This window comes from Littorina saxatilis, linkage group LG4, assembly GCF_037325665.1.
Source record: "Littorina saxatilis isolate snail1 linkage group LG4, US_GU_Lsax_2.0, whole genome shotgun sequence".
Lineage (NCBI taxonomy): Eukaryota > Metazoa > Mollusca > Gastropoda > Littorinimorpha > Littorinidae > Littorina > Littorina saxatilis.
In genome coordinates, this window is record NC_090248.1 from 4,682,303 (window position 1) to 4,694,855 (window position 12,553).

At 43.3% G+C, this 12,553-nt stretch overlaps 1 protein-coding gene across 1 annotated transcript in view; it reads right to left on the bottom strand.

Moving 5' to 3' along the window:
- Positions 1-12,553, bottom strand: part of LOC138963812 (cell death abnormality protein 1-like) — an 82,013-nt gene that overhangs the window by 54,642 nt on the left and 14,818 nt on the right. Inside the window, exon 7 of the mRNA XM_070335665.1 lies at positions 7,165-7,257. Coding sequence (XP_070191766.1) covers positions 7,165-7,257 — 93 coding nt within the window. The remainder of the gene's footprint in view (positions 1-7,164; positions 7,258-12,553) is intronic.

Genomic DNA, 12,553 nt, shown 5'->3' on the forward strand with positions numbered 1-12,553 from the left:
TCCGCTGGGCAGAGTTCACAAACGCCCGTTTCAGGCGTTTCTGAACTCTGCCTGGGATCCAGCCTCTCAAGGTTGAAATTTGTCTCTTCCCCTTCAGGGATGGTTCCTGGAGTCAACGAGGCAGTGGTTGGATTCGGCCTGGCTGACTCAGGGCGTTCCGATTTCACTGCCCCTTCCGGAGTTGCATCTCTTTACCGATGCTTCTCTTCAGGGTTGGGGAGCTCATCTGGAGGGGAACACAGCTTCCGGTCTTTGGGACCAGGCTCAGAAGTTGTTGCACATCAACATTCTGGAATTGGAAGCAGTGCGCCTCGGGCTTCTGGAGTTTGTCGCCTCTTTGCGAGGCAAGCAGGTGTTGATCCACACGGACAACACCACTGTGGCCGTGTACCTGAACAAGCAGGGGGGCACGCGCTCGCTAGTTCTGTCCAACAGAGCATGCGAGATTCTCACTTGGGCGTTCCATCAGGGGATAGTGATCTCAGCGAAGTACCTTACGGGGTGCCTGAACACCTTGGCAGATTCGCTCAGTCGCTCATCGCAGGTACTGCACTCGGAGTGGACTATCGCGCACCAGGCACTGCGGCGTCTTTGGACGCAGGTGGACAAACCTCTCTTGGATCTGTTCGCCACCCGGTTCTCTCGGCGTCTCCCAGTCTTCGTGTCTCCGGTACCGGACCCGGAGGCTTGGGCGGTCAACGTCATGGGAATATCCCTTTATCACTGCTGCGCTTAAAAAGTGTGGGTCCTGTGTTACCCACATCATCCGAATCGGTATAAACACCTCCATCCCTCTTTGAAACGTATGGGTCCTGTAGGACCCAGGAAACCAGAATCGGGTATATCAAACGACGTCATTGCTGATTGTTTTCTAATTTGACCGATTGACTTAAAATTTGGGTCATAGGAAGCCATGCAGGTGGCCGAGGAATACACCAAATTTCATTAAAAAATTCGTATTAGCACTGGAGTTATGGTCATTTTTATGTGCCTCTGGGTCCTGTAGTACCCAGGAAGCCCGGTGAAGGTTAAAATGTCGTGTTTGAAACACCAAATAAAGAAAGTCTGCCCATCTGGCAGGTCTGGTCTTGTACTCGGCAGAACCTGCACATGGTGCCACGATCCTGATTAGCAGTAACATAATAATGCTTTGTATTCAGATGAAGATTCATGAACGGTGTAAGGCTCTCACAGTGTTCCTTTGTCTTCTCAGGCTGCAAGGAAGGATTGTGGGGTCCCGAGCTGTGTCATCAGAACTGTTCTGTCCACTGTGCTGGTCCTACCTGTCAGCGTGATGACGGCAACTGTGAAGGTGAGTCAGTCTATGCCGACTTTACTTGCATGGATATGACGACGTCAGTAAGTTTAGCAGCAGTAAAATGCAGTTTAAGCAATTGTTTGATTTTTCTGAAATACGAAGTCTTATGTACATATGCGTGCCAGGGGCACAATGTCATCAAATGTGGCATCCAAAATCACATGCTTGACGTCAGGGTAGTTCATGGCGGCCCAGGAGGCGCTGTATCCCCCAATGGACCAAGCGAAGAGCACGATGCTGTCTGGCTGGAAGCCCAGACGACTGATGGCATACTGCATCACCGCATCGATCGCCTTCTGCTCTGCGTCAGGGTATGGTGCCCCTGAGCTGCCAGCAAAACCAGGATGGTTCCAGCCCAGCACAGAGTAGCCGTATTTAATGGGTGTACCAGAACATCCCATCTCGTAGAAACCAGCGTTTCCCTCAAACACCACCACCAGTGTGTTTCCCTTGCGGCTTCCAGGGCTGCGTTTGTCGACGAACATGGTGTCGATCTCATTCAGGTCTTCCGTCAACACCTTTGCTCGCTCACCCTTTTTCTCTTCAATAAGAGCAGCACGACCCTGGTTGAGCATCCCACCGACCAGCATCTGCATCAACGACGTTGCTCCAGGGTACACCATCCGTCGGCCAAATGTGTGAATCGCGCAGTAGCTGAGCACACTGTAGACGAGAGATTTGACACCTTTGGGTTCCTGACTCCTGTCAAAAGGCACCTGAACCTTGGGACGCCCCACACGCTCACCTTTGCTTTCTCCAGAGTCGTCCCACCGGAAGTCTACAGGCCAGGCCCAGAACTCAAAGTCATAGCGACGAAGCAACTTCGTACTCGGGACATTGTGAGAGTTGATGGCGTCCACCAGAACCTTGACAAACGTCGTGTAGTCAGCATTGGTCAGCCTCCCAAGGCCTCTTATACAGAATGCTCCTGCTAAAACTCGAAACTATCCGTATAAATGGGGGCCTTCCTGGCCCCCATAATGACCTCTATAAATGATTCAATTGTACTCTGAGATCAATGACAGGTGAGATCGAGACTCGGTGATGATGGATTATCCCTATGGTAACCATAAATTACCCAGATCAATCACCTCCTCAGCTAAGAGAGACAAAGAGGCAGGTCATGGGATAAGATACGTTATCGTATCGTATAAACACATCCACTCCTTGCTAGGTGGTCCATGCACGTTGACGATACATACGTTCACACAGTCCTGTGAGGCTTAAAGGACCCCAACAGGCTATTTTTGGTGTGAAAAACGCGTTTATTTGCGTTTTGGCGTGACTTAGGTTAACCAGACATATGCATGCCGTAGGAAATTGTTTTCTCACCAATTCCCTCACAGGGTTTAGTTTATTTCGGAATCGTTTAGGCCATAATCCGACGAATTTCATGACTGAAGCGAAGCGTTTTCGTGTTCTGATCTGGCGGCCATTGTATCTCAAACGTCCGCGAGAGTACGGAAGTGGTGAATTCTGGTAAAATTTTTGATGACGTCAGAAGCCGTATTCATAGAAGCAACTTTAGCTGCTGAACCTTACAGTTTTGAGCCTGAGAGTTAAAATCAAGGGTCTGCGCGCCCCGTGCTGTGTAATCATTTTTTTTTTGCAAATCACGTTTATGTTCCCGATATCTTCTTGTCATCCCAATAGTCAAGGCACAAAAACAAAATCCCTTGAGTTTTGGGGTAGCGCGACTCCGTTGATTTTGTTTTCTTTCTCCATATCATTACTAGATTGTCCCGTCGCTGGGAAATTCGGATCACTTCCTCCCAGTGGAAAGCTAGCAGCAACAGAGTCGCGATACCCCAAAGTCAAGGGAGATCTTTGGGATTTTTCTTTTTATATTTAGTCAAGTTTTGACTAAATAATTTAACATCGAGGGGGAATCGAAACGAGGGTCGTGGTGTATGTGCGTGTGTGCGTGTGTGTGTGTGTGTGTGTGTGTGTCTGTGTGTGTGTGTAGAGCGATTCAGACTAAACTACTGGACCGATCTTTACGAAATTTGACATGAGAGTTCCTGGGTATGAAATCCCCGAACGTTTTGTTTTCCTTTTTTTGATAAATGTCTTTGATGACGTCATATCCGGCTTTTCGTGAAAGTTGAGGCGGCACTGTCACGCCCTCATTTTTCAACCAAATTGGTTGAAATTTTGGTCAAGTAATTTTCGACGAAGCCCGGACTTCGGTATTGCATTTCAGCTTGGTGGCTTAAAAATTAATTAATGACTTTGGTCATTAAAAATCTGAAAATTGTAAAAAAAAATAAAAATTTATAAAACGATCCAAATTTACGTTTATCTTATTCTCCATCATTTGCTGATTCCAAAAACATATAAATATGTTATATTCGAATTAAAAACAAGCTCTGAAAATTAAATATATAAAAATTATTATCAAAATTAAATTGTCCAAATCAATTTAAATACACTTTCATCTTATTCCTTGTCGGTTCCTGATTCCAAAAACATATAGATATGATATGTTTGGATTAAAAACACGCTCAGAAAGTTAAAACAAAGAGAGGTACAGAAAAGCGTGCTATCCTTCTTAGCGCAACTACTACCCCGCTCTTCTTGTCAATTTCACTGCCTTTGCCATGAGCGGTGGACTGACGATGCCACGAGTATACGGTCTTGCTGAAAAATGGCATTGCGTTCAGTTTCATTCTGTGAGTTCGACAGCTACTTGACTAAATATTGTATTTTCGCCTTACGCGACTTGTCTTTATTGTCCCATTGCTGGGAAATTTAGGTCGCTTCCTTCCAGTAAAAAGCTAGAAACAACAGAGTCGCGCTACCCGAAAGTCAGTGAATCTATTAGATTTTGTTTCTCCATTTCTTTATTGTCCCATCACATTCCACACAACTTGGACACATACCAAAACTTGGACACATGACGATATTACCACGTCTTTGACACATACCACAACTTGGTCACATACCACAACTTGGACACATACCACATCTTGGACACATACCACAACTTGGACACAGACCACATCTTATACGCATACCACAACTTGGACACATACCACAACTTGGACACATTACAATAGCTTGGACACATACCACAACTTGGACACATACCACAACTTGGACACATACCACATCTTGGACACATACCACAACTTGGACACATACCACAACTTGGACACATTCCACATCTTGGACACATACCACATCTTGGACACATACCACAACTTGGACACATACCACAACTTTGACACATACCACAACTTGGACACATACCACAACTTATACGCATACCCCAACTTGGACACATACCACAACTTATACGCATACCCCAACTTGGACACATACCACAACTTAAACACATACCACAACTTGGACACATACCACATCTTGAACACATTCCACATCTTGGACACATACCACATCTTGGACACATACCACATCTTGAACACATACCACAACTTTGACACATACCACAACTTGGACATATACCACTACTTCAACACATACCACAACTTGGACACAGACCACAACTTGGACACATACCATAACTTGGACACATTACAATCGCTTGTACACATACCACAACTTGGACATGCACATACCACAACTTGGACACATTCCACATCTTGGACACATACCACAACTTGGACACATACCACTACTTAAACACATAACACAACTTGGACACATTCCACATCTTGGACACATACCACATCTTGGACACATACCGCATCTTGGACATATACCACAACTTGGACACAGACCACAACTTGGACACATACCATGCACATTTTGGACACATACCATAACTTGGACACATTACCACATCTTGGACACATACCACAACTTGGACACATACCACATCTTGGACACATACCACAACTTGGACACATACCACATCTTGGACACATTCCACATCTTGGACACATACCACATCTTGAACACATTCCACATCTTGGACACATACCACAACTTGGACACATACCACAACTTGGACACATACCACAACTTGGACACATACCACATCTTGAACACATTCCACATCTTGGACATATACCACAACATTGCACATATTGGACACATACCACAACTTGGACACATACCACAACTTGGACACATTCCACAACTTGGAAATTTCCACAACTTGGACCACAAGCGCGACTCTGTTGCTGCTAACTTTTCACTGGGAGGAAGTGATCCGAATTCGCCAGCGATGAAGGAAAATAACGAAATGGAAAAAGAAAGAAAAACAAATCTAATGGATCCCTTGACTTTGGGGTAGCGCGACTCTGTTGCTGCTAGCTTTCCACTGGGAGGAAGCGATCCGAATTTCCCAGCGATGGGACAATAGGCTGAATAGAGAATTTTTATTTTTTTTACAAATCGCGGATTTAGGTTCGACGTAATTTGTACAATATTTTTACATTTTTACAAACCACGGGTTAACAGCTCAGTTGGAGGTTTAATTGGTGCCAGTGTGTAGACATACAGGCTGGGGGAGTGGCTTAGGAGCGAGCAGATAGCTGTATCGTTATCAGCGTCTGTTACTGGAGATCGTTCTTACAGCGGCGTCCGAGTTGAGACGGAAGTGTCCCACCTATTTGGGTTGATAATCGGGGATTAATGTAGAATTGTATCCTCTTAGTCAGGTTTGAGGCACAAAGTGTACGAGGAAAAAACATTCTCTCTCAAGGGTGGAAGTAAAATGTCTGCCAGACTCAGCAAATAGATTAGGCAGCCCATGATCACTGTTGTGAGTGTAGTTGAAGTTCTATCGGATTTGTTGTTGGCTATGTTGTTGAAGACGTATAATTATGTTCTCGAATTTAAGTTGATGTTGTTGTTGTCGTCGTCGTTGATGAAATCAAGGTTGTAACGTGTCAAATCAATCGTGTCCCACCTACAGTTTATCAGTTTAAAGCTGTTGTTGTTGACATTGTAGTTGTTCTTGGTTTTCGAGTTGATGTCAGTGTTATTGTCGTCGTTGTAGTTGTTACCCAGTCGGATAGAAACAAATAAAAACTCAAGCCTGAGTCTCAAAGTTTTTTTTGCAACTCCGACCATTCGGCAGCAGCACACTCTCTCGGCATGATGTCGGGAGCACGCGCGCATCCACAGCTGCAGCAAAGACGCACACCGAGCGTTGCTACTTTCGCTTCTGGTTCCCCCCCCTTGTGACGTCACAGCCAAGGGCTTGCCGCCGCGGGGAATTTGAAGTCTCGCGAAGCAGACGAATTTGGTCGCTTTTTGAGCATGCATTTTGTGTAAAATTAGACTGATGCAACACAAAACCTGAGATTTACTGATCGGATTTTGCATCTGTAGATGCTTACCTATATCGTTACATCAACCCCAACTGCTTTATCTGACCTTAAAAAGAGCCTGTTATACTCATGGAATTTCGGGCTGCTTTTATACTCTTTTATACCCACTTTTTTTCTCGTTCATGGTTATTGTTTATGTGTATTGTTAATTTCTTTTGTTCTTTGCAGTTTCGTTCTTGCTCTTGCGTGGACCTCGAGGTTATTAAGACTTCGAGGTTGGTTTGTGCAAACAATGACTGGGGACAGACATTTTCCTCGCCGAAACTGTGGGTCGATATCACTGCGTCAGTGACTAAAATATTTTCTGAACCAGATACGCTATATTCATGTTAATACGATGACAGGTACACCAGGGAAACACTCGACAGCATATAAGGTTGACACAGTTATGTCTCTATGGTAGCAAAGACAAAAGCTAACAGCAAATACATACTGGAACAACAACAACAACAACAACAACAACAACAACAACAGCAACAACAACAACAGTAACAACAACTCTTTAGCCATTGCTAATTTTGAGAGAAGCCAAGTAAAACGTACGTGTGCAGTGACCGCTGGTCCTGTCACATCCTCCATCACAGTTCACGTCACAGGGAGAGGAACAGTTTGGTCCGTAGAAGCCTTCCGGGCAAACTGAAACAAGTTGCATATTGAACATGTGTCACTCAAACATTCAGAAACCAGGTATGCATGCACTCGAACTCGAACTCAAACTCGACAACTTTATTCTGGAAGGATAATGGCATTAGGTCTCTCTCTCTCTCTCTCTCTCTCTCTCTCTCTCTCTCTCTCTCTCTCTCTCTCTCTCTCTCTCTCTCTCTCTCTCTCTCTCTCTCTCTCTCTCTCTCTCTCTCTCTCTCTCTCTCTCTCTCTCTCTCTCTCTCTCTCGACAATACAAAATGCAAGGAGGCAGAGTGGTTCGATGAAGAATGCAGGGACAGCAGAAAAGGAGTGAGAGGCAAACTACATATTTTTCATCAAACCCGTGACGACAAAGACCTGATTGAATATGTTAAGGCCAATAAAGAATACTGTGCTTTATCAATACAAAACAAGTCGCGTAAGGCGAAAATACAACATTTAGTCAAGTAGCTGTCGAACTCACAGAATGAAACTGAACGCAATGCAACGCAGCAAGACCGTATACTCGTAGCATCGTCAGTCCACCGCTCATGACAAAGGCAGTGAAATTGACAAGAAGAGCGGGGTAGTAGTTGAGCTGAGAAGGATAGCACGCTTTTCTGTACCTCTCTTCGTTTTAACTTTCCGAGCGTGTTTTTAATCCAAACATATCATATCTATATGTTTTTTGAATCAGGAACCGACAAGGAATAAGATGAAAATGTTTTTAAATTGATTTGGAAAATTTAATTTTGATAATAATTTTTATATTTTTAATTTTCAGAGCTTGTTTTTAATCCAAATATAACATATTTATATGTTTTTGGAATCAGAAAATGATGGAGAATAAGATGAACGTAAATTTGGATCGTTTTATAAAACATACTTTTTTTTACAATTTTCAGATTTTTGATGACCAAAGCCATTAATTAATCTTTAAACCACCACGCTGAAATGCAATACCGAAGTCCGGGTTTCGTCGAAGACTACTTGACCAAAATTTCAACCAATTTGGTTGAAAAATGAGAGGGTGACAGTGCCGCCTCAACTTTCACGAAAAGCCGGATATGACGTCATCAAAGACATTTATCCAAAAAATGAAAAAAAACGTCTCGGGATATCATACCCAGGAACTTTCATGTCATATTTCATAAAGATCGGTCCAGTAGTTTACTCTGAATCGCTCTACACACACGCACGCACGCACAGACACACACACACAAACACACATACACCACGACCCTCGTCTCGATTCCCCCCTCTACGTTAAAACATTTAGTCAAAACTTGACTAAATGTAAAAAAATGAGTCTCAAATAAAGAAAGCAGATGAATTGTTTTTCAATATTTTCAATTCGTCTGTTTTTTGGAATCGTTTAAAAAGTTGTGGATGGGAAAAGAAGTCTGAAGTCAGTGATAAAATTGGGATTGCAGAATGGTTTGAACATTTTAAAGATGTGTTCAGTTTTAAACAAGTCGCGTAAGGCGAAATAACACCATTTAGTCAAGGTGTCGAACTCACAGAATAAAACTTAACGCACTGCTTTTTTCACCAAGACCGCATACTTGTAGTTTCATCAGTCCACCGCTCGTGGCTAAGGCAGTGACATCGACAAGCCAGAATAGTGCGGTAGTGGTCGCGCTGAGCCGGATAACACGCTTTTCTGTATCTCTAATCTTTTTAGCTTACTGAGTTTGTTTTTAATCCACACATATCATATCTATATGTTTTTGGAATCGACAAGGAATAAATCATAATGTTCATATTGTTTTTATTTTCAGAGCTTGTTTGTAATCCAAATGCAACATATGTTTATGTTTTTGAAATCAGAAAATGACGAAAAATAAGATGACATTGTTTTTGGATCGTTTAATAAAAAATATAATTGTAATTACAAGTTTCCGATTTTTAATGACCAAACTCATTCGTTAGTTTTTAGGCAACCAAGCTGAAATGCAATACCAAAGTCCGGCCTTCGTCGAAGATTGCTTGGCCAAAATGTCAATCAATTTGATTGGAAAATAAGGGCGTGACAGTGCCGCCTCAACTTTTACAAAAAGCCGGATATGACGTCATCAAAGACATTTATCGAAAAAAATGAAGTAAAACGTCTGGGAATATCATTCCCAGGAATTCTCATGTAAAATTTCATAAAGATCGGCCCAGTAGTTCTCTCTGAATCGCTCTACAGACACACACACACACACACACACACACACACACACACACACACACACACATACACATACACACACACACACACACAGTCACACACACACACACACACACACACACACACACACACACATACGCACACATACACCACGACCCTCGTCTCGATTCGCCTTCTATGTTAAAACATTTAGTCAAAACTTGACTATAATTATGCAAAAAAAAGAAGGTAGAAAGTGAACCACTTGATGAAGAGATTGGTTTAACAGATGCCGACAGCAGTGATTTGAACAGTAGCATATTAGAACAAGTCGCGTAAGGCGAAATTACTACAATTAGTCAAGCTGTGGAACTCACATAATGAAACTAAACGCACTGCATTTTTTCAAAATAACCGTAGTCCGCCGCTCGTGCAAAAGGCAGTGAAATTGACGAGCATGTTTAGCGCGGTAGTGGTTGCGCTGCGCTGTGCTGCATAGCACGCTTTTCTGTACCTCTCTTCGTTTTAACTTTCTGAGCATGTTTTTAATCCAAACATAGTATATCTATATGTTTTTGGAATCAGGAACTGTTAACCCGTGATTTGTAAAATATGTAAACTTTTTTACAAATCACGGGGCGCGCCCGATATTTTCTTGTCATCTCCAAAGTCAAGGGACAAAAACGAAATCCCTTGACTTTTGGGGTTGCGCGACTCTGTCCCATCGTTGGGAAATTCCGGTCGCTTCCTCCCAGTGGAAAGCTAGCAGTGACAGAGTCGCACTACCCCAAAGTCAAGGGATCTATTAGTCCCGTTTCGCAGTCATCCCATTTCACCCCCATCCCATTTCGCGACATTTCACAGGCGAAGTGTCATTTTACCACCATATCATGTACCATTAGCTCTACATCCCATTTTGGCGCAATCCCGTTTCGCCGTTAGTCCATGTCGTCCCCATCCCATTTTCGCGACATTTCTCAGACCAAGTGTCATTTTACCACCATGTCATGTACCATTAGGTCCACATCCCATTTTGGCGCAATCCCGTTTCGCCGTTAGCCCATTTCACCCCCCATCACATTTTTGCGACATTTCACAGGCCAAGTGTCATTTTACCACCGTGTCATACCACTAGCGCCACATTCCATTTTGTCGCCATGCCGTTTTGCTGTCATTCCATTTCGCCGCCATCCCTATTTCGCGACATTTTGGATTGTGGCAAAAATGGGATTTTGCGTAAACGGAATGTCTTCCTAGTTGAATAACGCAGTATTATGAGTTATTTCTAATATGCTGACTGTTAGCAAATGATAACAAGACATGTCGAGAAAAAAGATATCAAAATTCGCCTACAGGCTCATTTTGATAGCGTTTTCGAGACATGTCTTGTTATCATTTGCTAACAGTCAGCATATTAGTAATAACGGTTTTATTATCCGTGCGTGGTAACAAACATAATACCCGAAGCGACCCTGCAAGTAAAGTGTTGCCATTTTGGCTTGGTTGGTTACAAGGTAAACAGAGCAAACAAAACAAACATCCAGCACACTTTCAGCTTTCAAGTAATCTTTCCCAAAAAGTTTAATTCACAACGTGTCCCTTCTTTTCTGTGCATAGTATCACAAAAACACTCAACAACAACAAAAAACCAGAACACAGACTCGAAAATGCTAACAAACTGAAAGTCCGAAATTGGAACGGACAGTTCTGGGAAGAGCCATCTCAAATGTTGCACATTTGTGTTGCGCATGCGCAGTTGAATGCGGTTAAATGTCGGTGGAATTGAATGTTGATCGTTGCATGCGAGAGGTCACAGTGATGGAACATTGGCGGATTTGGTCTCGTTGGAGGCATGGCAGGTTCGTATTCCGGATCGAAAAGAGCTGCTACCTCGTCGTTGCTGAGTTCCACGTCCTGTCGGATCGTCTGCTGGCTTGTGACAGTCGCCGATGCAACGAGACGACCCCGTTCGATTCTGCTTCCCGTCGAAGTTTTGGCTGGTTATCCCCGCGAAGTATGACTTGGGAGCAGTGCCAACTGCCTATTCTCTGTGAGCTTGGACGACATAGCAGCTGCCATCTCTAGTTTTTTGGCGGTGGATGCTTTTTGGTACGGTTGCAGGGAGTTAGATCTAACAGTTTTGTGACCGGTGACACTGATAATGTCAATTGAATTGGACTGAAGTTCTTGTCTGCGAGTAGTGTTGCACCCGTCGCTCGCACGCGATGTGGTTTGTGTAGATCTATATATCTGCGACAATTGACACAGCTCACTTCTTCATAGTGTGGACGCCCATGGGTCTGTTGTCATACCATGTTTCGTCATCTCCATGGAACGTGTTGACAGAGAATTGCCAAAGATGCTCACACTTTGGATTTAGCAGAGACAGGTACTAATGTAGCTGTACACTGACTGGACAGCTGCTGTCCCCAGTCTCTGGCATGACTCCAGTCACAAGTTCTTCGTCTCCAGCTCTGTGATTCTTGGTAAGTTCATCAAACCGTTTGATTACGTATTGTTTCCCTGTTGTTTGATCCATCTTCACTTCGAAGGTGTCTTTGGTCATTTTTTCAAAGTTTTCCAGGCCCCGTCTAAAAAAATAAAACCGGACATCTAACTGAACCTTGTTCAAAAGGCCAGTGGGGGTGTTGGGAGACATGAATTTTGATGCGTATAGGTTTTTTTTTATAGATCTTCTTGATTGATGGCAGGTTTGTTTGCCATGTTGCCAAAAGCACACAGGTGTAGTCTGCTACTGACAGCACCAAAAAGAGTTGCTTCCCTTTACTCAGTATTAAACTTACTTGCCATTCTTCCCTCCCACCGACAGAATTTGCTTTTTAGCACATTTTACACAGTAAAGTGCATGAGAAAAATGTCAAAAAGTGACATTCAGTAGAACAATTCACCCTGATGTTTTTTATATTAATTTTTATTTTGTCGTGGTAATTTTTAATGCGTTATACAAAAAGGGTCCCGCCTTGAACGTTATAACATTTAACAGGTCACCTAGAATCAGTCCTGATTGGTCACATAGCCATAAAGGGCACTAGAATGATAATAAAGTAGTATAGTGAGCCTTGGCAAGAAGAATAAATCAAAAATGGGATGGCGGTCAATGGGATGGGGTCAAAATGGGATGTCGCGCTATTGTTA